This window comes from Dromiciops gliroides, chromosome 2 (genome assembly GCF_019393635.1).
Source record: "Dromiciops gliroides isolate mDroGli1 chromosome 2, mDroGli1.pri, whole genome shotgun sequence".
Taxonomy (NCBI): Eukaryota; Metazoa; Chordata; class Mammalia; order Microbiotheria; family Microbiotheriidae; genus Dromiciops; species Dromiciops gliroides.
Window position 1 is genome coordinate 169967787 of NC_057862.1, and position 25673 is coordinate 169993459.

At 37.3% G+C, this 25673-nt stretch overlaps 1 protein-coding gene and 1 long non-coding RNA gene across 3 annotated transcripts in view; one reads left to right on the top strand and one right to left on the bottom strand.

The window, feature by feature from the left end:
* Positions 1–17527, top strand: part of SECISBP2L (SECIS binding protein 2 like) — a 67169-nt gene extending 49642 nt beyond the window's left edge. For both annotated transcript variants that reach the window (XM_043989020.1, XM_043989019.1), the window contains 4 exons: positions 3–223; positions 1355–1509; positions 4021–4240; positions 12986–17527. In XM_043989020.1, coding sequence (XP_043844955.1) covers positions 3–223; positions 1355–1509; positions 4021–4240; positions 12986–13656 — 1267 coding nt within the window. In that variant the 3' untranslated portion in view covers positions 13657–17527. The remainder of the gene's footprint in view (positions 1–2; positions 224–1354; positions 1510–4020; positions 4241–12985) is intronic.
* LOC122743831 lies at positions 1–24272 on the bottom strand. The gene is made up of 3 exons (XR_006355028.1): positions 24223–24272; positions 12984–13033; positions 1–100 (listed from the first exon to the last, which is right to left on the bottom strand). It is a non-coding gene; the product is annotated as an uncharacterized LOC122743831 (long non-coding RNA).
* Between the last annotated feature and the right edge of the window lie 1401 nt (positions 24273–25673).

The window sequence follows — 25673 nt, forward strand, 5'->3', positions numbered from 1 at the left end:
AGGTACTGTAATCAGGTTCTCTGTAAAGAAATTGATGAATGTGTGACTCTGCTTCTTCAAGAGCTTGTTAGTTTTCAGGAGCGCATTTACCAAAAGGATCCTGTAAGAGCAAAAGCAAGAAGACGTCTAGTTATGGGCCTTCGGGAAGTTACTAAGCATATGAAGTTAAACAAGATCAAGTGTGTTATTATTTCTCCCAATTGTGAAAAAATACAGTCAAAAGGTAGGAATGTGGTTTGCCTACATAATGAAGTGCCTAGGTATAGATGTATATATATGACTGTAGTGTGATTATTTAACTTACATAGTGTGTTATACAGTGGAGGAAGATGTAGCTATTTCTCCATTGATATTATGTTAAAAATATTGAAGAGAGAAATGAGTCTTTCAAAACCTGGATATTTAATTAAAATTTGGAGCTTGCATTTCAAAGAAGATAACTAATTTTTGTTAATAAGGATATACATATTTGCTCAACCATCTTAAGATCATAAATATTAGAACTGTAGCTAGTGTCCATTTGGAGCCATCTGCTTTTTTAATACTTCTGTTTCTTCTCTTTCATATTCTTTTTGCCAAAAGGAACAGAAGGAGTGCTCCCCTTAAAGTCATTGGTAAAGGTTTAGTACTATGACATCTATTGTTACAAATTTATAGTGTATGGAACACATGCACTTCTGCTGTTTTTATATATGTTGTTTGCTCAAAGAGCAGAGAAATACCATTAGTTTCCTTTTGCCTAAATGGAATAGATTGGAGCCTAAAGGTAACATATTGAAAATATTTGTCTTTCATTTTCTTTATTACTGTGTAGTGTGCTAATTAATTAAGCTGAGAATGAGAGAAAAGGAATATTTGTCTATAACAGCAAAGTAATTTGTAGTTTATTACGAAAAGTTAAATGCTTGTTGATTTGAAGTTTATTCAACTCTCTCAGGCACTTTGTTAGGCAAAAAATACTTACGAAAGACATAGAAGAAAAAATCCTACCTTTGAGAAGCTTACCGTTTAGTTGAGGAAACAAGATATATAGATACACACACACACACACACACATACATATATATACACACATATACATACACATACATACACACATATACATACACATACATACACACATATACATACACATACATACACACACGGAAAAGATGTAGAATAGAAGGTAATGCTATTGATGTGAGATTTTATGGTATATACTATAGGAATTTAGAGACATTTAAACTACTTTTTTCACTTTACAAAATGGAATATTAGCTCAGTTTAGAATATATGAAGTATTAGAAGTGGAGTATTAGCTGTTTAGGTAATAAAATTACTTAAAACTTGCAAACTTGACTTTTTTCTCCAGGTGGCCTAGATGAGGCACTTTATAATGTTATAGCTATGGCGCGGGAACAAGAAATCCCTTTTGTCTTTGCACTTGGACGGAAAGCTCTAGGCCGCTGTGTAAACAAGCTGGTGCCTGTCAGTGTTGTGGGAATATTCAACTACTGTGGTGCTGAGGTAATAAGAATTCAGAAGATACACAGTTGTACATTACATTTTGGAGGCACATGCCAATGTAATTTAAGTGTTTGAAAAGATGAATTGATATATGATTAGTGAATAGAAAATGCCTGAGTTACTATTATATTTCTCAACTGGCCCCCCTTCTACCCCCCCCCCCCAGCCAATCTTGAGAGCATTTTTATTGAGAATAAATCCATTCACAGCAATGAGTAGACTAGATCTACCCCTGTAGAAGCAGCTGGTGGTACAGTGGGTGGAGCACTGGGTCTGGAGTTAGAAGGACCTAAGTTCAAATTTCACCTCAGACACATTAGCTGTGTGACTTAGCAAGTCACTTATCCTCTGTTTCCTTCAATTTCCTCAGTTGTAAAATGGGGATAATAATAGCAGGTGTCTTGCAGGGTTGTTGTGAGGATAATATTTGTTTTTAAAAAAACACTTGGTATGTAATAGGCACTATTTAAATGCTTATTCCTTTTCCTTCCCCTAAGTCTATAATATTTTGGAAAGCAGTATTATTATTTTAGGTCATTTCAAGTTAGTTGCTATAATGTATCTTTCTTGTCAGGCAGTTATCATAGTAGTCAATTCATATATTCAGAGGATATTACGTTTCAAGTCTTTGTGTGTGATTAATTTATTTCAGTATATTGAATTTTTTGTAGTTAAGGTGGCTTTAGAGAAAAAGACTAGCTGACTACTTATGGTGAACCTACTAAAGCAACTGATTTGTAAGTAGCAATCAATTTGAAATAAGAAATATGTTTGCCAAGTAGCCTAGAATCCTTGTCAACTGGTCAGTGCATTCTTTTCCCAGTAGAAAAGCATCCTTGGGAAAATAAATCAACACCAGAAGGTTGTTCACTGGTATTTTTCATAGTACCTAATAGTATCTTGACACTGATTTAAATGCTAAGGCACCAGGGTGCTTCTGGTTGCTACCTGCTGCTACTTCCTTGGGCTCCCAAAGTCCCTACCCTGGAGCTTTTTCAGAGGAGACCTTTGCCCTGCCTTTGAACACTGAGGCTTGAAGGCCCTACATGCCCTAGGTCTGTCTCTTGTCAGACTGAAGGCTACTCTGAATTGGAGCTGACTTTGCTGATGGGCCCTCTCTCCATTTGTGCCTCTGGCTGATTTTTTCTTCAGTTCTGTGGTGGAAGAGGTCACTTAGTACAATTTCTTATGATCTTTATTCAGTCTGATGTGAATTTTCCATTTTTTTTCCATTTTTTTAATTAAAAAAAAATTTTCTGGAGTAGATACATGGAAGCCAGCCTGTCTGTCTCCTATTCAGGCAGCTATCTTAGACAGAAGTTTCCTTGCCTGTTAAATAAAATACAAATTTTTTACTCAGACACAAGAGGCCCTTCACAATATATCTTCAACTTATATTTCTAGCCTTATTTCATTTATTTATTTCATTTTTTAATTTTTTTAGTGAGGCAATTGGGGTTAAGTGACTTGCCCAGGGTCACACAGCTAGTAAGTGTTAAGTGTCTGAGGCCGGATTTGAACTCAGGTACTCCTGACTCCAGGGCCGGTGCTCTATCCACTGCACCACCTAGCTGCCCCAAGAAGTATTTCTTTATCCCCCTTAATGCTTTTGTGCCTTCCCTCTGAGATTATCTCCAATAGAGGGGTGTGTGTGTGTGTGTGTGTGTGTGTGTGTGTGTGTGTGTGTGTATATCTGTCTCTGTCTCTGTCTCTCTCTATATATATCTATCTCTCTATCTATATCCTTGTACTTGCCAGTATCCTTGGTAGTACACCTAATTGGGGAGTTTGGGGGTAGCACCTTGCTCACAGTAGGCACTCAGTAAATAATTAATAACTTATAAATTATAGACAAGTTATTCAGCCTTTCTCACCTTACTGTTTTTTGTTTTATTAGAAATTTAAGGGAATGTTTATTGCATAATCAATTATTCATAAGAATGTTTATAAAAATTACTATAAAGTACTCTTAGGATGTTTACTTTATCAGTTTTCCTACTTTTTACTTACTGTCCCCTACTTAACCACCTATCTACCTTTCCATAATGTCACCACCTTTTTTCCTGCTCACTGGTTTTTATACCCATGTAACCTTATGGTTAGGAAACTATCAATCCTTTAACCAATATCTGTCCTTTTTTAATATGGAGATATTTTTCAGGTTATTCATGGCTTAGTGTATGTGCACATGTTTTTGTGTATGTGAAAATCTATATGTATTAACATCTGTATTTTTTTCAGGGAGAAGATATATACATATATGTATATGTATTTATATGTGTGTGTGTGTTTACATGTGGATATACAAATTAATACACGTTTTATGGAATTGGTTCATTAGGATGTTTGATCCATGAATGTGCCAGAACTGAATATAACTTTATTATTTGAATATACTATCTCAGAGTATACCTTAGTTTGAGAAGGGAAAATAATGTAGGTTTTTTAATTAACTTGAATAAAACTGCATAGCAAGAGGCAGTATTAACCAAAATCTTTTCCCCTACTTAGAGCCTGTTTAATAAGTTGGTAGAATTGACTGAGGAAGCCAGGAAGGCTTATAAAGACATGGTAGCAGCAATGGAACAAGAACAGGCTGAGGAAGCCTTGAAGAATGTTAAGAAGGTACCCCATCACATGGGCCATTCCCGGAATCCTTCTGCAGCAAGTGCAATTTCTTTTTGCAGTGTTATTTCTGAACCCATCTCTGAAGTAAATGAAAAGGAATATGGTAAGTGGTTTTATCTATTAATTTGGGGGTGGGGGTGGGGCAATGTGGGTTAAGTGACTTGCCCAGGGTCACACAGCTAGTAAGTGTCAAGTGTCTGAGGCCTGATTTGAAATCAGGTCCTCCTGAATCCAGGGCCAGTGCTCTATCCACTGCGCTACCTAGCTGCCCCTGTAGCTATTAATTTTAACTTAAATTGTCTAAAACAGGTTTTAGAGGTAAATTACTCATTTGCCTTAACATGGAGAAGTACTGTAAAAGGTTTTTAAAAGTCTTTTCTCTTTTCATTCTGTTCATAATCAGAATCAAGTTGCCCCAAATTAGTTATATGGTATATTTTTAAAAAAATGTTAAATTTGTCTTAAAAATACTTAAAAAAACAAAATAAAAAATTGATTCGGGGCTGAGATTGAATCAGTAGATGGGAGCATAGTTTAATAAGTATTCAAGACATCAACATCATTTAGAATTGCACCCAACTAATTCCAGAAGTTCATAGTATCATATATCTAGTGGTGGAAGGAGCCTTAGGGTTATTGAGTTCAACCTCCTCATTTTAAAGATGAGGAAACTGAAGTTCATAGAGGTTAAGTGATTTACACATGTTCACACAGGTAGAAACCGGCAGAACTAATGGTTTTTTTGGACAGAGTAAGGAGGGTTAAGTGATTTGCCCAGGGTCACACAGCTAGTAAGTGTCAAGTGCCTGAGACCACATTTGAACTCAGGTCCTCTTGACTCCAGTGTCAGTGCTCTATCTACTGTGCCACCTAACTGCTCCCAGAACTAACTTTCAAACCAAAGTCCTTTGCAGATCCATTGCTGTGTTCACTATACCACACTAGTCTTAGGAATCAGACAACTTCAAGATTCCTAGGAATTCAACTATTAGGGTTCTGGAGCTGACCTCTGAAAGCTGTGTGATCCCGAACACAGTAATCTCATTTCATGTCTTTTTTCTCTCTGGAAATGTGGTCTTCAGAGACTTGACTCCAAGGATCTGCTGAGTGATTGATTTAGTTTGTTTTTTTTTTTTTCCTATTGGGGGACTTTTGTTTTCCTCCCTAGACATCCAGATATTGCTCTTTCTCCTCTCTGATTTCTCCATGGAATTAATGAATCCTATGACCTGCAAGCTTCTTATGAATTTCTCCTCTTCCTCCATTATTTCAGTAACTATTCTGTTCCTCCTCTCTACCCCACAGCCCTTCCCCTATATCTTGTTAGTCTGGATGACTAAGTCCCTAAACCTTTTCTCGAATGTAACAGTGAAATGAGTTATTATATACTCTATTCATGATACTCTTTCTAGATACTCTCTTCTCCCTTGACTTCTGTGACTCTCCACATCATATTCCTACTTGTCTTGATTAATCCTTTGTTGTTTTCTTTTGCTCATTCAGCATCTGCCTCCAAATTCCTACATAAGGATGTCCACCAAAGCTTTTTCTTTGGTGATCTTATTTGCTTGCATGCATTCAATTATCTCTGTTCAGATGAATCCAAAATGTAAGCCTTCTGGACATCTCCCACTGGGTGTCCAATTGATGATGACTTAAGTTAATATGTCCAAAATAGAACTCATCATTATGTAACTCCCCTGCTCAGAAACCTTCAGTGTGTCTCCCTATTACCCCTAGAGTAAAATACAAACTCCTTTGTTTGGAATAGGGCCTTCCATAGTCTGGTTTCAATCTTTCTTCCTCTTTAGTTTTTTTCCACAATATTCTAGTTCATGAATTCTATGTGCTAGTCAATTGAATAATTTGCTTGCCCACAAATTCAAAATTTTGTCTCCCACTCCTGTAAATTCACATAGATTGGCCCCTCATGCCTTTAATGGCATTGGTTTCTCAACTCCCCTGCTTAGATTTCTTAACATCCTTCAAGGTTCATATTAGGCACTACCTTATTCTTGAGATTTTCCTTCATTCCTCCAGGTGCTATTGCTTTCTCCTATATCAGGTTTTCCTAGAGTTCTTTACCTGATTTATCCCTTGTCTTCTATGCTTCCTCTTGTTTATTAATTGCTTAGTTTAAATTGAAGCTCTGATATTCAAATTATAAACTATCGGGTGAATACTTTGTGTTTAGGGTAAACTTTTGATTTATAATCTTAATTGGTTAATGCTATGATTATCCTATTTCTCTTCTACAAAGATGTGCTTCAAAGATCATTAGAAAACTATCTTTGTCTATGAATGAAATTTGTTTTTTGAAAGCTCTCAGAACTTTTTTGGGACTCATATTAAGAAAATAATTTTGTTAAGTGAAAAATATCACTATGATTTGATATCTTGTAAATATATTTCTGAATTTTAGAATTTGTCAGACTAATCAGATAGATGCATAGTTTTAGTCTTAGCTTTAAATTATTTATTTTATAAAGAGAAATTTCCAAAACCCATTTAGCCTAAGAATGTATATATTTATACCTATAGAGATGTCTGAAAGCTCAACAGAGTGGCTTAGATTTGATCGTATAGCCACTGTAGGTCCAGGAGCAAGAGAACAGTTAAGATAATGTTCAGGTCAGATTCTTTTAGGAATATAGTAGAAGAAAGAAAAGTTGAGGAGAAAAGGTGAGATTACGCAGCACTAATTTTGATGTATGAGGTAATAATATAAGCCCCGAACTTGAGTTGAATGGAGACTAACATGATGGAGGTTTCCAACTCGAGGAACTAGGAAGATGGTGGAAAACTTAAAAAGGAGACAGGAAACAAAAGAATGAAGATCTTGGTTTTCTATGAATATTGTGTTTCAGGTATATTGAAGAAAAAATTAGAGACACATTGAATAGTTGGAATTGGGGATGAAGATTTAGGAATCATTTACATACAGATAGGTAGGTGAGTTTCCCAGACATAATGAGTAAAGGGAGTTAAGTCATAGGAGACATCAATCTGGACGAGTCAGACAGCTAACAGAACCATGTCAAAAAAGTGTTAAAGAAGCCAAATAGAAAAGAATTTCACAAATCAGCATTGTCCACAGCAGTGACAGGGATCATGACACCACACACAAGGATCCCTGCAGGTAGCATATTGACTTAGAAAACCTTGTATGTATTTATTTCTTTTAAAAATTAATATATAAACACATTAAAATCAGATGAGAACTTCATTTTATTTTGGTTTCGGTTGCACTTGGGAGTGTTCTGGACCACATACAGCCCACGAGCAGCATGTTTGACATCTCTGATTTAGAGAACTCTCTCTACCAATGTTTGTCAGAGACAGCTCTGCACCTTACAGTCCTTGGCTGTGCACAGAGAAGTGAATGACTTGTCCAGGGTCACATAGCCCCTCTGTGTCAGAGGTTCAACTGGCTTTCTATCCAGCATGCTATCTCGTTTCTCTGTAGCTATAGACGTATTTATATCTTCTTATTTTCCCCTCTTATTCACTCTCTAACCAAACATACCTACTTATCTCATACATATAATTTCATACAGTGTGTCCCTGCTTTTTTATGACCTGTTTTCCTGACCTGGAATGCCCTACTTAGTTCTCTTCTTCTTTCTAGAATTACATCCTCTAGAAAATCTTTGCTAATTGAACCAAATCTCCTCTGACTGTTCCTGTACTCAATGTTTAAAGTATTCTGTTAAAAGAGTGAAACATCTAATAAAAGTTTAGCTCCAAGAAAACTCCTTTTATTTAGAAAAATTAGTGAGAAAGCTAGCCTTAATTAGTGAAAAGTTTATAGAACATTTTCAGAAATTTTATTATTCTTAAAGTATATTTAGTAATGAAAATTAGACCAAAAAAACCCTTGCCTAGTAGAAGTAAAATGATGGAATTGGATTTATGTGATATCCAAGGGCTTTTCTAGCTCTAAATTCTTTGATCTTAAGTCTGGAGAAAATTGCTTTAATTCAAGAAAAGGGAAATACAATAAAACATGAATATTCTTTAGGGGAAAAAATTGAAAGATGATACCAAAAAATATTACCCATAGGAAATTTGGAGACTAAAAATACTTATTGAAATTCTAGAATAAATGTGTCCCAAGAAAAAGTGAACAGATATCTTACAAGAGTTAACACTAGAAATTCAAAGGCTAGAAGCCAGCTGGAGAACCAGGAATCACTTTTTGATGACAGTCCAAAAGCTGTACTCACAGATGACAATGATAATCAAGACTAAGTTAATTCTTTGAAAGAGTTGTTAGTAGTAGTTTAGGAGATATGGTAATTGCCTTCAAGTTTCTGAAGAGCTATTGTATGGAAGAAGGATTAGACTTGTTCTTCTTGGCTACAGAGGGCATTATTGGGAGCAGTGTATAGAAATTACATAAAAATTGCAATCCTGATGGAAGGAGAAATTTTTTGCCAGTTAGGAGCCACCTGAAAATCGAATGGGTTGCCTCAGAAGATCATACATGCATTGGCCAAGCTGTTAGAATCCAAAATTAAGAGCAGGATCACTAAAATAAACCTTTTAGAGCAGTTGTTCTTAACCTGGGATTTTGTGAACTTGGTTTTTTTTTGTTGTTGTTGTTGGTTTTTTTTGTTTGTTTTTGCGGGGCAATGGGCGTTAAGTGACTTGCTCAGGGTCACATGGCTAGTAAGTGTCAAGTGTCTGAGACTGGATTTGAACTCAGGTACTCCTGAATCCAGGGCCAGTGCCCTGAATCCACTGTGCCACCTAGCTGCTCCCTTGTAAACTTGTTTTTAAAAATGTTTCTATCATTGTATTTTAATATAATTGGTTTCCTTTGTGATCCTATTTTATTTTATGCATTTAAAAGCATTTTTATGAAATTAGAAGGACTATAGGCTTCACCAATTTGCTGCAAGAGTCTATGATTCAAAAAAGTTAAGAACCTCTGTATTTAAAAAAAAAAAACCCATGATGGCTTCTGCAAGTGGAAATTGGGTCTGAAGTAATCGACCCAGAGCAGTTGTTGGAAGTAAGCTTGTGGTCCAGAAGGAACCAGTGGATATGATTTATTTAGTTTTAAAAATCTTTTGCTCTATCATAAATTACTTTTATTTTTAAGGTACAGTAGAATTGATAGGAATTGTGGTGTCAAGGATAGAAGCTGACTTAAATGTAGGAATAAACTCAATAGAGAAAGTATAAAACCGTGGGAATCCTAGAGATATAGTACTAAGTAGATTTTACTTAGCATTTTCACAAATGATCTGGAATATTTTATGTAGTAAAATCTCTAGGTTTGTAGATGACATTAAACCCTTTTGCATAAGAAATTGTCAAGCTTCTGGGGGAAAAATGCAAAATGACAAGCCTGTGTAAAGAGAGAGAAAAATAACAAATTATACTTGCTGAAATTAAAATGTATTGCTTTGGCCAAAAAAAGCCAAGTATATAGTGGGACCCATTGGATGCAGGCCCTTGTAGCAGCCAGAATTGTACATCTTCAGACATAACAGTTGGGAAGAGTACAAAGAACAACTCTAAGGATCACAAGGAATGACAAGCCCCTGATATATGAAGGTAGACTCGAAAAAAATTTAGTGTTATCACTTGCATACAAAATATTAATTCCTGTCTATGCTGGGGTTTTCCCTTCACCTGTTTATTCATCCTTTGAGGCCAAGCTCAAATCTCACTTTATCTATGAAGCCATCCCTAGCTATTCTAGTCTACTACTCTCTTCTCTGACTCCTCATGTATTAGTCACTCTTACATATGTTTTGGGGGGCAAGAGGGACCATTGCTTAGGATTTCATTGGTCTAAGGCATTCCCAATATGGAAATTCCCCCATTGATGCAGATCAGGAACTAGTCTTAAAATAGTGCCTGGGCAGTTTTCTGATGAAGAAACCAAAGCTATCTATTCCCATATGAAAAAATGCTCTAAATCTCTAATGATTAGAGAGATGCAAATAAAAAAAACTCTGAGGTACCACCTGACACCTATCAGATTGGCTAAAATGACAAAAAAGGGAAATAATAAATGTTGGAGAAGCTGTGGGAAAATTGGAACACTAATCCATTGTTGGTGGAGCTGTGAACTGATCCAACCATTCTGGAGAGCAATTTGGAATTATGCCCAAAGGGCTATAAAGCTGTGCATACCCTTTGACCCAGCAATACCACTTTTGGGTCTTTTCCCCAAAGAGATCATGGAAGGGGGAAAGGGACCCACATGTACAAAAATATTTATAGCTGCTCTTTACGTGGTGGCAAAGAATTGGAAGTTGAGGGGGTGCCCATCAATTGGGGAATGGCTGGACAAGTTGTGGTATATGAATACAATGGAATACTATTGTGCTATAAGAAACGATGAGCAGGAGGAGTTCAGAGAAACCTGGAGGGTCTTGCCTGGGCTGATGATGAGTGAGATGAGCAGAACTAGAAGAACATTGTACACAGTAACATCAACATTGAGTGTTGATCTACTGTGATGAACTATATTCTTCTCACCAATGCAATGGCACAGAAGAGTTCCAGGGAACTCGTGATGGAAGAGGATCTCCAAATCCAGGGGAAAAAAAAAAAAGAACTGCGGAGTATAGATGCTAAATGAACCATACTATTTCTTTTGTTTTTGATGCTGTTGTTTTTTTTTTTTTTCTATTTTGAGGTTTTCCATCATTGCTCTGATTTTTTTCTCTTATAACATGACTAATGCAGAAATAGGATGAATGTTATTATGTGTATCTCTCTCTCTCTCTCTCTCTCTCTCTCTCTCTCTCTCTAACCTATATCAGATTACCTGCTGTCTAGGGGAGGAGGGAGGGAGAAAAATCTGAAATTGTAAAACTTGTATAAACAAAGGTTGAGAACTATCTTTACATGTAACGGAAAAAAAATAAAATACTTTATTAATTTAAAAACAAAACAAAACAAAAAATAGTGCCTGGGACAATTAGAGGAAAAATGACTTGTTCATGTTGATACAGCTAATATGTATCAGAGGCAAGAGTATAACTCAGGCCTTATGAGTCCAAAGCCAGTCATCTATCTACTAGACCATGCTGCTTCTCACTGCACATATTAACACTTTAAATTGCTTTTACTTGTTTCATGTATATTTGTCTTATCTTCCTGGTTAGCTTATAAACTCTTTGAAGGCAAAGGTCTTGTCTTCTCTCATCCACAGTGCCTAACAATAGTCCTAAGCACATAACTGATGTTGACTAAATACTTCTTGGAGGGAAGGGCCCAAACAGATTGGGGCTTCAGACTCCATTGCTTGCTACTCTGTCTCTCTTGTTCTTAATTTTCATAGTCTACCCTGGAGTTAGCATGATCATCAGTTCTGTTCCCCTATGTCTCAACTACTCTGGATATACTATGACTTGCCTTCTTCTTTGCTGCCCAAGGTGTAGGATACACCTTATTTCTAAATAAACTTAAAAGGAGTTTACTTACTCCTGGGCTGGGATTGGGGAGTGATACACTATGCACACAGTTAAATAAAGACAAGATAATTTGAAGAGAAAGACAGCATTAACAACAGAGGAGGAGCAGTCAGGAAAGGCTTCAAATAGTAACTGGTAATTTAGCTGAATTGTGAAGGAAACTAGGGATGCTAAGACTGGAGATGAGGGGGAACTTCCAGGCACAGAGAAAGGTGCTAAAATGATGAGTTCAAGGAATAGCCAAGATTTTTTCACTGGAAAGGAAGCGCTATAGAAGGGAGTGATATGAAATGAGACAGATGGGAGCCAGGTCAGGGAGCCTTTTGGTCAGTCAACAAGCCTTTAGTAAGCACTTAGTATGTGTTAGGCAATGAGGATACAGAGACAACCATCCCTATCCTTAGATAAATTTCAACAGGTTTAGAACATTGGGCTGAATCGAAAAAGATGAAATTCAGTAGGTAATTGGGTTCAGAAATCAACTTCACAAATAAAAGATGGGGAAGACATGGTCAGGATGAGTCGACAGTGTAATGTGGCAGCCAAAAAAGTTGATGGCAGGGGCAGCTAGGTGGTGCAGTGGATAAAGCACCGGCCCTGGATTCAGGAGTACCTGAGTTCAAATCCGGCCTCAGACACTTGATACTTACTAGCTGTGTGACCCTGGGCAAGTCACTTAACCCCCATTGCTCCACAAAAACAAAACAAAACAAAACAAAAAAGTTGATGGCATCTTGCCATTATGTCAGCAATGGCTTATGAGCATGAGCAAAGCTTCTAGGAATGAGGAGGTGATAGGCCTGTTGTATTTTGTTCTGATTATGCTACATCTGGAGTATTGTGTTCAGTTCTGCACTCCGCATTTAAGAAGGACACTGATAAACTGCAGAGGAAGGGATCCAGGATAGGGAAGGGCCTTCAGTTCACATCATATGGAGATTAGTTGATGGAAGCTCAGATGTTTATCCTAAAAAAGAGAATCCACCGAGAGGATGTGATCGCTGTACTCAGATATGTGAAAGCCTGTGATACAGATGGATCAGGCTTTAGTGAGTGGTAAGGTAGAGACCACTTCTAGGCTCTGTGTCAGGAAAAAAAATCTCCTCCCAATTAAGAGCTGCCCCAAGGTAGAAAGGGCAACTTTGGTGGCGGGTTCTTCCTTGGAGTTCTTAAGCAGAGGCTGGATGGATGAGACTATGTGATGGATATCTTAGAGCGGGGATTCCATCTGGGTATAGGTTGGACTGGATGCCTGCTGAAATCCTTGAAACTCTAAAATTCTTGATTTCTACTATCTGAGCCAGCACTTCCCTTAATTTATTCAGTTCCCGTTCCTTACTTAGGGTTCTAGAGGGTTGGCAAGCTTTGAAATAACCTCCTGATGAAAATATCTCTTTTGCTACTTACAGAAACAAATTGGAGAAACATGGTGGAAACCTCAGATGGACTGGAAACATCTGAAAATGAGAGAGATGCATCATATAAGGCCATTGTACCTGAAACATCCAATAAAGTTCCAAATGACAAGGCTCCTATTAATAAGCAGCTCCCCTCAGTGACCACCGGCAGCATTGCCTCAACTACAAACCCTGGGAAATGTACAATGAGTGACAAAGAGGAAGTGAAACCAGATGACCTGGAATGGGCATCACAGCAGAGTACAGAGACGGGGTCTTTGGATGGGAGCTGTCGAGATATTTTGAATTCTTCTATCACTAGTACCACAAGTACTCTTGTACCGGGGATGCTCGAGGAAGAAGAGGATGAAGAGGAGGATGATGATGAAGATTACCCCCATGAACCCATATCTGTAGAAGTACAGCTCAACAGTAGAATTGAATCATGGGTCTCAGAAACCCAGAGAACTATGGAAACCCTTCAGCTTGGGAAAACTCTTAATGGAACAGAGGAAGACAATACGGAACAAAGTGGAGAAGAGGAAATAGAGGTTCCAGAGCAGACAGATCCAGTAACTGACAGTGAGGAATGGACAGCTGATAAACAAGCAAACAATGTCCAAGAGAAACCCAACAGCTGCAGTTCTCTTAATAAAGAGCGTTCTGATTCTATTACAACATGAAAATGTATAACTCAGGAAATTTCAAAAAAACATATATGTGTGTATATAATATATAAATATAAAATTAACTGTAAGGGTTGCAGCCATTACCTTTGATGCTTCATCTCAACATTTTGCACTGTTAAATGTTTAATAAGTGTATTTAATTCCCAACAGAAATATTTTTGTAGTTGTCTTTGTTACTTGTTTCATTATGATCTGTAGCTTAGCTTTTAATTAACATCAAAATGTATTTCTAAGAGCTATATGAAAATTTTGGCAGATAAGTTCTAGTTTTTTTTTTGTGACAGAAACTAATGTTAAAAGACAAGTTTTAAGGGAAATAATTTTAAAATGCCTACTTAGGCTCATATTTTGAAAGCAGAAGATACAAGTTTTAAGATCAACAACAGTTTGCCAGTGTTTTCATCCAGAGTATCCCACTGTAATTTTAATTTCTCTGCCCATATTGTTATAATGAAAGCATTGTGGGGGGGCACTTTTCTGGCTGCTATAAAAAAAGTGGGAATAAGGCTTCAAAAACAGATAGAAAGGAAGAGGATGACTGACTGGTGTGGAAAGCGTTTCATGCTAAGTTTGATGAAGCTGTTATTTGGCCTTTGGAAGCTTATTTCAAAGGCCATCCATCCATTGAGAAAGATGCAGATTGTAATGAGATAAAATAATACCTCTTTTACTTTTATGATAGAGGAGGAAACTTAAACCATGGTGACCAATGATAGTCTGTGCTTGTCACAGCTAATACTAATTTTCTACAATTATGGAAATGTAAACCATGATCACCCTCATTCTGATATTTGTTTTTTACTCACTTACCTCAGGAATGCTGTTGTACATGATCTATATTATACAGAATTTGGCATGTTTTGACAGGTAAATATTTAATAGTTAAGTGTAACTGTATAACTGAAGCGCTTGATGTAAGTATTCAGAGGCAAGGCTTGGATGTTGATAGATGCTGATATTATCTTGCATGCTTCTGGATCTTGACCCTCTTGACTTGAGTTAAGGATCTGGTTTGGCACATAAGATCTTGTGTAGAATGAAATCTTTGCATGTGAGTTGCACTAGCCTAGTGATATATCTCCTGCATAATAAAGAAGGAAGACGATAGCTACTAATGTAGAGGAGAGATAAGGCATTTACAGAACTGCAACAGGTATCCTGGTGACTTAAAGCTCAGAAGAGCAAATATAAAAAGAAGAGAGGAAGCTGTCATAGTTGTAGTGAAATTTAGCAGGTGATGATTCAGAGTAAGCAGTTGTATGTACTGTATATTTACTCCTTGATCACTTAAAAAAGAATTCATGTCACTGCCCTTCTTTAGCAATGTGTGCACAGAAACTACCTGCTTTGAGGAGTTCAACTTAATGAGCTCAATTCTCCACCTCCAGTCAGACACTTAACAGGCTCTTGTGAACCATTTCAGGTTTGTGATGGTTGGAGAATCAGACCATCCCGTCTCCACCTCTTACACAAAACCAAATCAACTTCTCGCTCACCAGCTCTCACTTCCTAGGCAATAAGACTGGTTCAAACATGAAATCTAGGGATGGGAAGAAATAGAGTTCTCTCCTTGCCACACTACTACCTGGCAGGTTGTGCCTCACAGAGCCAGAAGAGGAGAATTGGGCAGAATATTTATTTAACTCATTGGAACTACTGTATTAGTTTTGGTATTTTACAGTGTTGACATTTTAGTTCTTGGAACATTCAAGGGTTAATGATTAATGTTAGCCTTCTTTGAGATGCTAATGAGTGTTTGAGACCCACAGAAAATTTGTGGATTGTATAAAATACTCATAATTGAGAGACATAGATGTTTAGAAAATACTGATAATCTTTTAACCTTGTTACTGTATGAAGGGGGAACAGTATTGTCTTTTTCTTTTGTTCCCCAATAGATTTCCTGGGCACCAAATAATGGGCATTTAAAGAATGCAGTATGTAAGGAATGATGCCTCTTAAATTGTAATCATGGACAGTTATACGGCAGATCTTACTGTCTCTACACATATAGAAATGTTCGCCAATATAGGAAATGATAGAGGTTTTGAACTACTGACAATCTTTCCTCCCCTCAAAAAGTGAATTTAAAGATTTCAGTACTTTCCATGATGTATATTTTCTTTGATTAGTCAGTGTCAGTGATTCAGATAACTCTTGATCTTGAAATAATGATATTCCAGTGGTTTCTTATATTTTATATATCTTTTCTGAACTTGAATTGTCATTTTAAAGTTTTTTGACTTTGTATACAGGAAAAGTTCGGGTAATCCTCAGACCACCAATTACTTGTAATTTTGCTATAGATTTCTGAAGTGTTCTATAATGTGTGCAATAGATCCTCTCACAATTGTGGTACCCATTCTGCCAACACACCCCAAGGGACCATGGCCTTTTTATAATAAGAGATCACCTCTAGAGGCTAAACCAAAATTTGGCAAAGGATGTGCTACCATGCTGAGAGAGTATGCTTAAGTATTAATAATGTGCTTAGGACTTGTTTCCTTTTGATAAATTATAATAATGTTATAATTATAATAACTACAGTATGCGGAGAAGGTCGTCTAGTATCCAAAAATTAGGAGTTTTTTGGGTGAAGTTTGGAGAACAAGGAAGAAAATTCATGATAGTGGAATTATGATTCTGTTAACACTCAAAGCATAGCTTTTTTCTAATTTTTGGATAGGTTATTTTATTGGGATTATTTGAAATGTTATATTTCTATTTCAATATATAGGTATATGATTTACTATGTGGGTTATTACACTCCCCAAAACAGATTTTCTTGACCATAGCTTTGTTTGCTGTGAAGATAACTACTCATAAAAATGTTCATATTAGTATTAATTTTTAGTTTAAACCATTTGTAAATCCTGTAATATATTTCTTTTGGCTAAATATGGAGAAAATAATATGAGGATATAGTTGGAAGGATAGTTTTTAAAGGAGCTGACTGGAGGTCATTTTTACAGAAAAAAAATGGTATTTTATATGCCTCCAATACTTGGGAAAGAAATTTAGTCAAAAGGTAATTCATGTAGTTTGTTAATTAAATATTCAAAAAAATGTTCATGTCAGAATAATGCACTTGTCTGATTTCTTAACATAAGCTGGGGTGGGATGGGGAGGAGTGGGAAATGTTATGTGCAAATGGGTGATGAGCTACACATGATCGAGTTAATTTCTTTAACATAAAATTTAAATTTAATACAATGTTACTTTAAATATATGTATACAGAGTATTACTGTTTGAAAAGCTGCTGTTTGCTTTAAAAACTGTCATTTTAAGTATTTACTATAAGTTGTGCCAACTCATCAGAATATTAGCTTAATCTATTTAAAATATGGGTCAGGTTTTAATGATTTTTTTAAAAAATTGCAATGAAACAGAGATTTATTTACAAACCCTTCCCTCCCCTTTCTTTCCCTCAACAAGAAAAGTGAAGCCATAATGAAAAACTCTAGGGTTTTCAACCCAGCCACACACCACAGAAACTACCAAAATGTCTGTTTAACTTGAAATTTGAATCCCCAAGTACTGAAAACTTGCTGTTGGCACATCTCACCTTCAAAGTGTTCATATGTTGTGTGTAATAGTGTGTTCCTTTATTTTAAATAGTTCCTAATGAAATGCCACATTTATCTATAATTTAATGTCTTTAAACTTATTATACTCTGGTATAAAGTTAGTAACTTTAGTGTGAATTAGAACATGAAGGTTTTTTATTTTATTTTATTTTATTTTTGGTTCTTTGCTATATGAAGGATAACTGTTCTGTTAATCATTTTGGAGTAATAACAGCTTTTTTGCACTATGTAAATATTAGTGGGGACTCTTACATAACCAATAAAATGATTGTAGAAATTTGGTCTTTTATTATAGTATAAATAGGTGAAGACATAATTACTCATCATCATGAATATAGAATAAATATGGACAATCTTGGCCATAAGGTTGTTAAACACTGAAACAAGTTTCCAGAAAAATGTTGTTGAATGTTTCTGAAATTCCTTCAAAACAATACCCATAGCATTTTAGTCAGCTTGCAGAAGGTGCTTTGGCTCCAGGCCAAAAGCAACTCCTCAAAAATCTGAGTCAGAACCTTTGTGTTGGGTGTTCTCTAATCTAGTAGTCTCCAGAGTTTGGGTTTGGGAATGTGGCTAGAACCCAAGGCATATATGGTCAGCCAATCATATTCACTCCCCAGATAACCAGTCATGGAGTTCATTTCCAACTCAACCTCACCTATCCTTCACCCATTACAGTTCAACACTCCCCCCAACTCCTTCACCTCCCAAGATGGTACAAGCTCCCAATGTTCTTTCTTTTCCAGGCCTTAACCTCTTGGTGAAGTTGTAATCTAACCTTATTCAGGCGCCCCCCAATGGCAGCTGAGTTTGCATGATGAAAAAAATTTGGAGAACACTATCCTAATCTGGTAGTCTCCAGACTTTTTGTCTTCACACTCCTATTAGTAATTTTTAAGCATCTATGTCACATAAATGTGTAAGTCATTACTATTGTACTAACAATCATATAATTACTAACAATTATATACCAAATACTGGGCTGGGCTCTAGGAATACAAATACAAAGAATGAAACTGAAACCATTCCTACTAAAAATAAAGTCAAATTATAAAATTTACATTTAAATAGAAAGTTAAAAAGGAGAGAAATGAAATATTTAATTTTAAGCCAATAGGGAGCCACTGAAGTTTATTGAATAAGGGAGTGGGTATGGTCAAACAAGGTTTAATGAAAATCACTTTGGCATCTGAATTGGAGTGAGGAGAAACAGAAGAGGGAGACAAATTAAGAGGCTTTTGCAATAGAAGTCCTCTATTAGGGTGGTAGCCATGTGAATAAAGTGACCTGTGAAGGTAGAAATGACAAGATTTGGCAGCTGATATTGAGTGAGAGATGTCTTCATAACAATAATGTGAAATTGGATGGCTGGGAAATACAGTACCAATGGACAGAAAAACAATGTAAGGAGATTTGTCATCTGTCGCAACCCATCCATGCCAGCTCATCCTGTTGGATTCTTTTCCACCCAAGAAGAAAGTGGGAGAGGTGGGATTCTGGTTACTATCTGAGAAGTGCTTGATAGCCACAAGGCGATGGGTTAGGAGTGGGGGAGTGTAAAGTGGGGGAATTGGTGTACAGATAGATAGAGCCCAAAGCTGCTTGCCTTGGGATTGCCAATTAGGTTCTCTTAGTTTCACTGAAGGGCTGACTCCAAACCCAGCTAAGAGGGAAGTTGGGAGCATGCACAGCTGAAGGAGGGGGCTGAGTGAGATTGAGTGTTGGAGAATAAGGCTAAGGATGATCATATTGGAGTCAAGCCCTAGGATACTGGATATCCTGGGAATACTGAAACAGGACCCCCTAATTAAAAAACTGTTTCTGAGAAGTCTAAGGGTCCCTTACAAAGTTTCACTATATTTAGTGGTATATGTTAGGTGTGCTGGTGAACAGAGGAAGTTACTAATTTTTTTAAAAGGTAAAATACTACATTATAGAGTTCTTATAATCGGTATAGTATGGTCAGCGGTTCTGGAGGGATTCACTAAGATAATTATCTTGTGTCACTGGATTTTTTTTTTTTGCTAAGGGGAGACTACTTTTTTTGATTTTCAAAGTTGCTTTTGTGGAGATCTGAAGTATTGTAATAATTACAATTTTGTTCTCTTGACTTTGAGCTTATGTTTCTTATTGCATTACTGCATTTTTGCATTCTATGCTGTTTCCTTTTTAAAATATCTACTACTTTATTAAAATTCCCCACCTTGATCCAAGATATCAGTTCTCTTTTAAAAATATTCTTAAGAGCTGTTTAGAGGAAGCTAGGTACCCTGGACCTAGAGTCAGGAAGGTCAGCAAGACCCAAGTTCAAACATAGCCTTAGTTACTAGTTGTGTGACCCGTTGCAAGTCACTGAACCTTTGCCTGCCTCAGTTTCCTCACCTGTAAAATGGGGATTAATAATAGCACCCACCTCCCAGGCTTGTTGTGAGGATCAAATGAGATATTTGTAAAGGGCTTAACACAGTGCCTGGCACATAGCAGGTGCTTAATAAATGCTCCTCTCCTTTCCCTCCCTCCCTCCCTCCCTCTCTCCCTTCCTTCCTCCCTTTCTTCCTTCTCCTTGAGATTTTTCCTAGAATTCTTTTACCTGCTAGTATTCATATATTATGACTTTTTTTGCTTTGTTTACTTGTTTAGTTTTTACCATTTTTTTCTGTAGGGTTTCTTTATAAATGTTTCCACTGTCCTCTCCCACCATTTTAGTTTTACTTTATTTGTCATTTATCCTACAAGGGAGGGGTGCTTTGAAGGAACCAATTAGAGCAGAACCCCCAAACTCTCAACCAATAGTTACCACCCAGAATGCAGACAGCTTCTTTCATCTATTTCCAACAGATGAAATTGTTTTTCTACAAACCAACCAGAAGGTGGTGTACATGACACCTGCACTCAGTCACAGGATGCCTACAGTGTGGAAACTGGGCATTAATCCTAAAATATTAGTTTCTCTGTGGTATTAATAACTCAGTTTCTACTTTGAACTTTGGAACTGGGAACAAAGCACCCATAGCTAATAGTCACTTGCTGATCTGCATTAGTAGAAACTTCTTACCAGGAGTTCTGCATCAATGAAATCAGTGGTCTGGGTTCTCTGCCTCATCCCCCTCTCCCCCAATCAAGTCACTATGATCCTGGTATAATCATTGCAAACCACCATTTAATTTGAACTACTATTTTTGGTTTATGTTTCATAAATTCATAGAATGTTAAGAGCTACATAGAGCTCATTTACCCAAACTGCTTTATTTTACAGAAGAGGAAACTGAGATCCAGGTAGATTAAGTAATTCTCCTCAAACTCTTGCTCTTAGTGCAGAGCTGGTATGATTCAGATTCTCAGGCCAATCTGTTATTTTCTTCCATAATGTTATACAGTCAATTCCTTCAAGTCTTTGGGCATGTGTGTTTTCCCTTATATATTAAGTTTGGTTTATATAGTACTTAGCGACTGTCCTAATAAAGGATGGAGACTGGCACTGGAGGTTCAGATTTTGTTTACTTCAACTTCTAAGAGCCAGGACAGCTTAATGAATTTTAGGACCAATGGAAAGATAGCTCAGCATAACTCCAGGAGATCAATTATATAGGAAAGTGGGGACCTCTTTAGCCTTTCTGTTCATATTCCAAGACCCCTGTACCTCTCACTCTATACCTGTTCCTATTTGCTGACATTTGTGGTAGTTAACACAGCAAGCTCACAGCTTTATAATGGTGGCTGCCACATTGGACATAGGCATGAAGTAACTAATAACCAATACTCTCAATGTCTATGTGAATGTAGTTTGTGAGCTTGTCTCTTCTACTTGATGCCACTTGTATCTAGGGCTTTGGTCCCAAGAGGAGCTGAAGTGAACTTAAGGACTCCTAGTTGATGCTTCCAATTGTCTCTTACCCCAGTTGCCAAAAGACCAGAACAATGAATAAAGTTATCTGTGTTCTCTGCCTTTTGCACCTTTTGGTTTAAAGGACTTTGGGATCACAAGTGGGAATTGTTAATTTGTGAAGTGTGCATCTTTATAATATGTAAAAAGTATGGGGTTTTTTTTCCCTGGGAAGTCTTAGAAAGAATCTAATTGTGTCCCTCTCCACTCCTCCCATAATATGTCTCTACATTGGTACAACAGCGCCTCTATGCTGGTACTTATTTTTTCTTAATATGTTTTTGTTTCATGAAAATATTTTCTAATTATATGTAAATTTTTTTAACATTCATTTAAGAAATTTTTGAGTTCCACATTCCCTTCCTTCCAAAGGCAAGCAATATGATATCAATTATACGTGTGAATCATTATGCTAACACTTATTAAAGGAGAAATGGCATAATTTTTTTGTTTGTTTTTTGTATGGGGCAATGAGGGTTAAGTGACTTGCTCAGGGTCACACAGCTAGTAAGTATCAAGTATCTGAGGTCCAATTTGAATTTAGGTCCTCTTTAATCCAGGGCCAGTGCTTTATCCACTGCACCACCTAGCTGCCACCAGCATAATTTTTAAAATGGTAGATAGTCAACAAGTATTTATTAAGCACCTTTATGTGCTAACCTCTACAATAAGTACTGGAAAGACAAGGAAAGGCAAGAAATAAAAACTGGTTCCTCTTTTCAAGGACCTCATGGTATAATGGGAGAGACAACATGCAAACAAACAACTATGTATAAACAAGATATACACAGGATAAATTGGAAATAACAGAAGAAACTAGTATTAAGAAGGATTAGGAAAGGCTTCTTGTAGAAGGTGAGATTTTACCTGGCGTCTGAAGAAAGCCAGGGGGCAAGAAGATAGAAATGAGGAGGGAGAGAATTCTGGCCATGGAGGACAGCCAATGAAAATGCCCAGAAGTAGGAGATGAGGGATAGCAATGTAAGGGACTAAAATTCTATCTAGAATGTCTAAAATCTAATCAGTGGTTGCCTTAAATTAGAAGCTTTAGCGAGAGTTTAGACTTTTAAGCTTTTATTAAGGTGCACTAGAATCTAGTGGTCAGAGAGAAAAAGGCCAATATTCCTTCACCTATCTATCTCAGGGAGCCAGCATCTCTGCTCCACTCAAACTGAGGTCCCAAGTGAAAAGAGAGCCCTTCTCCTGGGCTTCTTCCTGAAATCTCCTGTGAAACCAGAAACATGACCATCCACACACAGAGCCCCAAACTAATTGGCTGGGAACTTTGATCAACATGACCCATGAGCAAACATCACTTCCTGACTCCAAAGAACTAACCTTTAAAGCCCCAGAAAAGGTCACTTCTGGACACGAAAGCCACCTGGTCTCCCCGCAGGCCAGAGCTCACAATGTTCCTCCCAGCAGGGGGCATTATTCCAATTCTCACAGTAACTAAATGTTAATGGATTGCAGAGTAGGTAGAAGGTGAGCAAAGTGTACTCTCCTTAGGGTCCAGAAAAATATGGTAAACCTCAATTTAAAAATACCTCTTGAGGGCAGCTAGGTGGCGCAGTGAATAAAGCACCAGCTCTGGATTCAGGAGGACCTGAGTTCAAACCCAGCCTCAGACACTTGACACCTACTAGCTGTGTGACCCTGGGCAAGTCACTTAACCCCAATTGCCTCACCCCTCAAAAATACCTCTCCAGTGGGTAATGGCCATTCCTAACAGAGATTTTCCTAGGACTTAGACCTGAAAGCTTTCCACAGAATCATATATTTAGAGCTAGAGGGGACCCTCAGAGGTCATCTAGTCCAACCCCTTTATTTTACAGATGAAGAAACTGAGGGCCAGAGTAGTTTAAGCATACTCAAGGTCACACAGGTGGTAAGTATCAGAGCTGAGATCTGGACCCAGGTCCTCTGACCCCACAGCCAGTGCTCATTTCCCCAGGTTAAATCACTTGCTCACAGGCAAGTTGAAAGGAAAATCTTTCATTTGGGGTTTCACCCTAAGTAATGAGGCAAAAATCAAGACAAAGAAAATTAAAAGGAGTTCATTCTGAATCTGTCAGGGTAGTAACATGTTGACAGGGTGATCACTGAAGATCAGTGATGAGTTCCAGGTGGGGACAGCTTCTATAAGGAACTAAAGACAATCCAGGTAGGTCCCTCTCAGCAAAAGAGGTTGGGCCCCCTTGCATCTCAGTTCCTCTCTGAGGTAGCAAGAACATGATAACTTGCATGTAGGAGTACAGAGGTCACAGTCAGGGGGTGACTTGGCTGCTTGACTAATCTCAGGGCACAGGGTGACACCTCCCCCAACACTGATGGATAAGCAGGACTTGAAACAATGGAATACTGAGTGAACAGATAACTTTCAACAGCCACATAGTAGTGACCATCACCCAGACATCTTCAGAATGTATTACATATTCAAAATGATATGATGCCTCGCTTATCCACGATGTTTATAAATGTTTGACCCTTTATAGAAATGTCTTATCACAGCTCATCTGTCCTGACAGTGGAAGAATAATTGCTGACATTTGTATAAATGTTTTAAGGTTTGCAGAATGCTGTAGATATGTTATCTCATTTGATCCTCACAACAGTCCTATGAGGGCTATGTTATTATTATCCCCATTTTACAGATGAGGAAACTGAAACAGATTAAACAACTTGAACAGGTCTCCCTGACCCCAAGATCAACACTCTATTCACTGCAGTGAAAATTAATAAATGCTAACTGGGAAAATCACTATACTAAGGGAGAGAGATTCCCTCTGCTCAAGGAGCTTACCTTCTAAGAAGGGAAGATGGCATATATAGGGGAATGGTGGCCAGGGAAGCATGTTTTAGAAGTCACAAAGACAGTGAATGGAGCAGTGGGGCAATCCATTGATATTCCCCTTCTGTAAGCTATGGTAGAATTGATTTGATTTGATGATAAATCTAAGAGCAGGAGGTGGAAGTTGGAGAAGGTATGGGGAGGGGCAGGGAGTTAAGATGTAGACTTAGCAAAAGCAGTAAATGACAAAATAAAAATGAGGATATAATCCTCTTCCAGGAAGAGAAGCATTGGTTACCTTGGCTCTTCCCGGGCATGATCTCGGGTACAGTTTGAAGAATGGAACAGCTGCAGAGCAGAAAATGGGAGAGAGAAATTTTGAGCCAGATGCTGAATTTATTGGGGAAGGAAGGAGTATATATTGTTATTAATATTGATATCAATTATCACCTGTACATATATACTTATACAGATATACATACATGTGCACAATACAAATATATACTTCATGTGTATATGTGTATAGATACACATGTATGTGTGTATGTGTGTGTATATATGTATGTGTATACATACACATATGGAAACATTAAGAATCATATATATATATGACATATATATATATACATATATGAAATTCTTAATGTTTCCTAATCAAAAAGATTGATACCCCCTAAAGGTATCATAGGATATAAGACTGGGAGTTCTTCACCTAAGGTCCATGAACTTTTTTGGGGGGGGGCAATGAGGGTTAAGTGACTTGCCCAGGGTCACACAGCTAGTAAGTGTCAAGTGTCTGAGGCTGGATTTGAACTCAGGTCCTCCTGAATCCAAGGCCAGTGCTTTATCCACTGCGCCACCTAGCTGCCCCCAGGTCCATGAACTTTTAAAAAATATTTTGGTAAATGTATTTCAATATAATTGATTTCCCTTATAATCCTATGAAGTTTGTTTTATGCCTCTGCAAACATTCCATGAAGGGGTCCATAGGCTTCTACAAGGGTCCATGGCACAAAAAGGTTAAAAATTCCTGTCTAGAATCATTTTGGTTTTGCATTAAAATTTCATCATGAGTGACTCCTTTTTTCTAGAGTTGGACAAAAAAATCCTTAACAAGTACTTTATATTTTGTTGTTACATCTATTCTTTTTCTGACTACATCAACTGACTTGGGGAGAGGGGAAAGGGGAGTAGAAGAAGAACCACATTCCCATTTTGTTAGACTACTATGAACTCAAACCAAGTCAGGGAAATAGGAGGCAGCATTGTATGGTAGAAAGGATGCTTGATTTGTGAAAGAGAGGACCTTGGTTCAAATCCAGGCTCTGTTGTTTTCTTCTTGTGTAATCTTGGGTTTGTCACAATCTCTGTGGGTCCAAGTGTCCTCATCTGTAAAATTAGTGGATAGGGCTTGAAGACCTCGAAGATCCTTTCCAACTCTAAATCCTATGATAAGTCACAAAAGGACAGATCCATTCAAAGTATTGGGGGAAAATAAGTGTCTCATTCTGCATATTTAGTCTATCACTCATCTGTCAGAAGGTGAGTAGGTAACAATCTTTATCATCATCATTTTAATACTGCTATTATCATAGTATAAATTGTTTTCCTGTTTTGATCATTTGACTTTGCATCAGTTGATACATGTCTTTCTAGGTATCTCTGAAACCTTCCCCTTCAACAATTTCATTCTACATAATGGTATTTCATTACATTGATATAATTTATTTAGCCATTCCCCTATCGTTA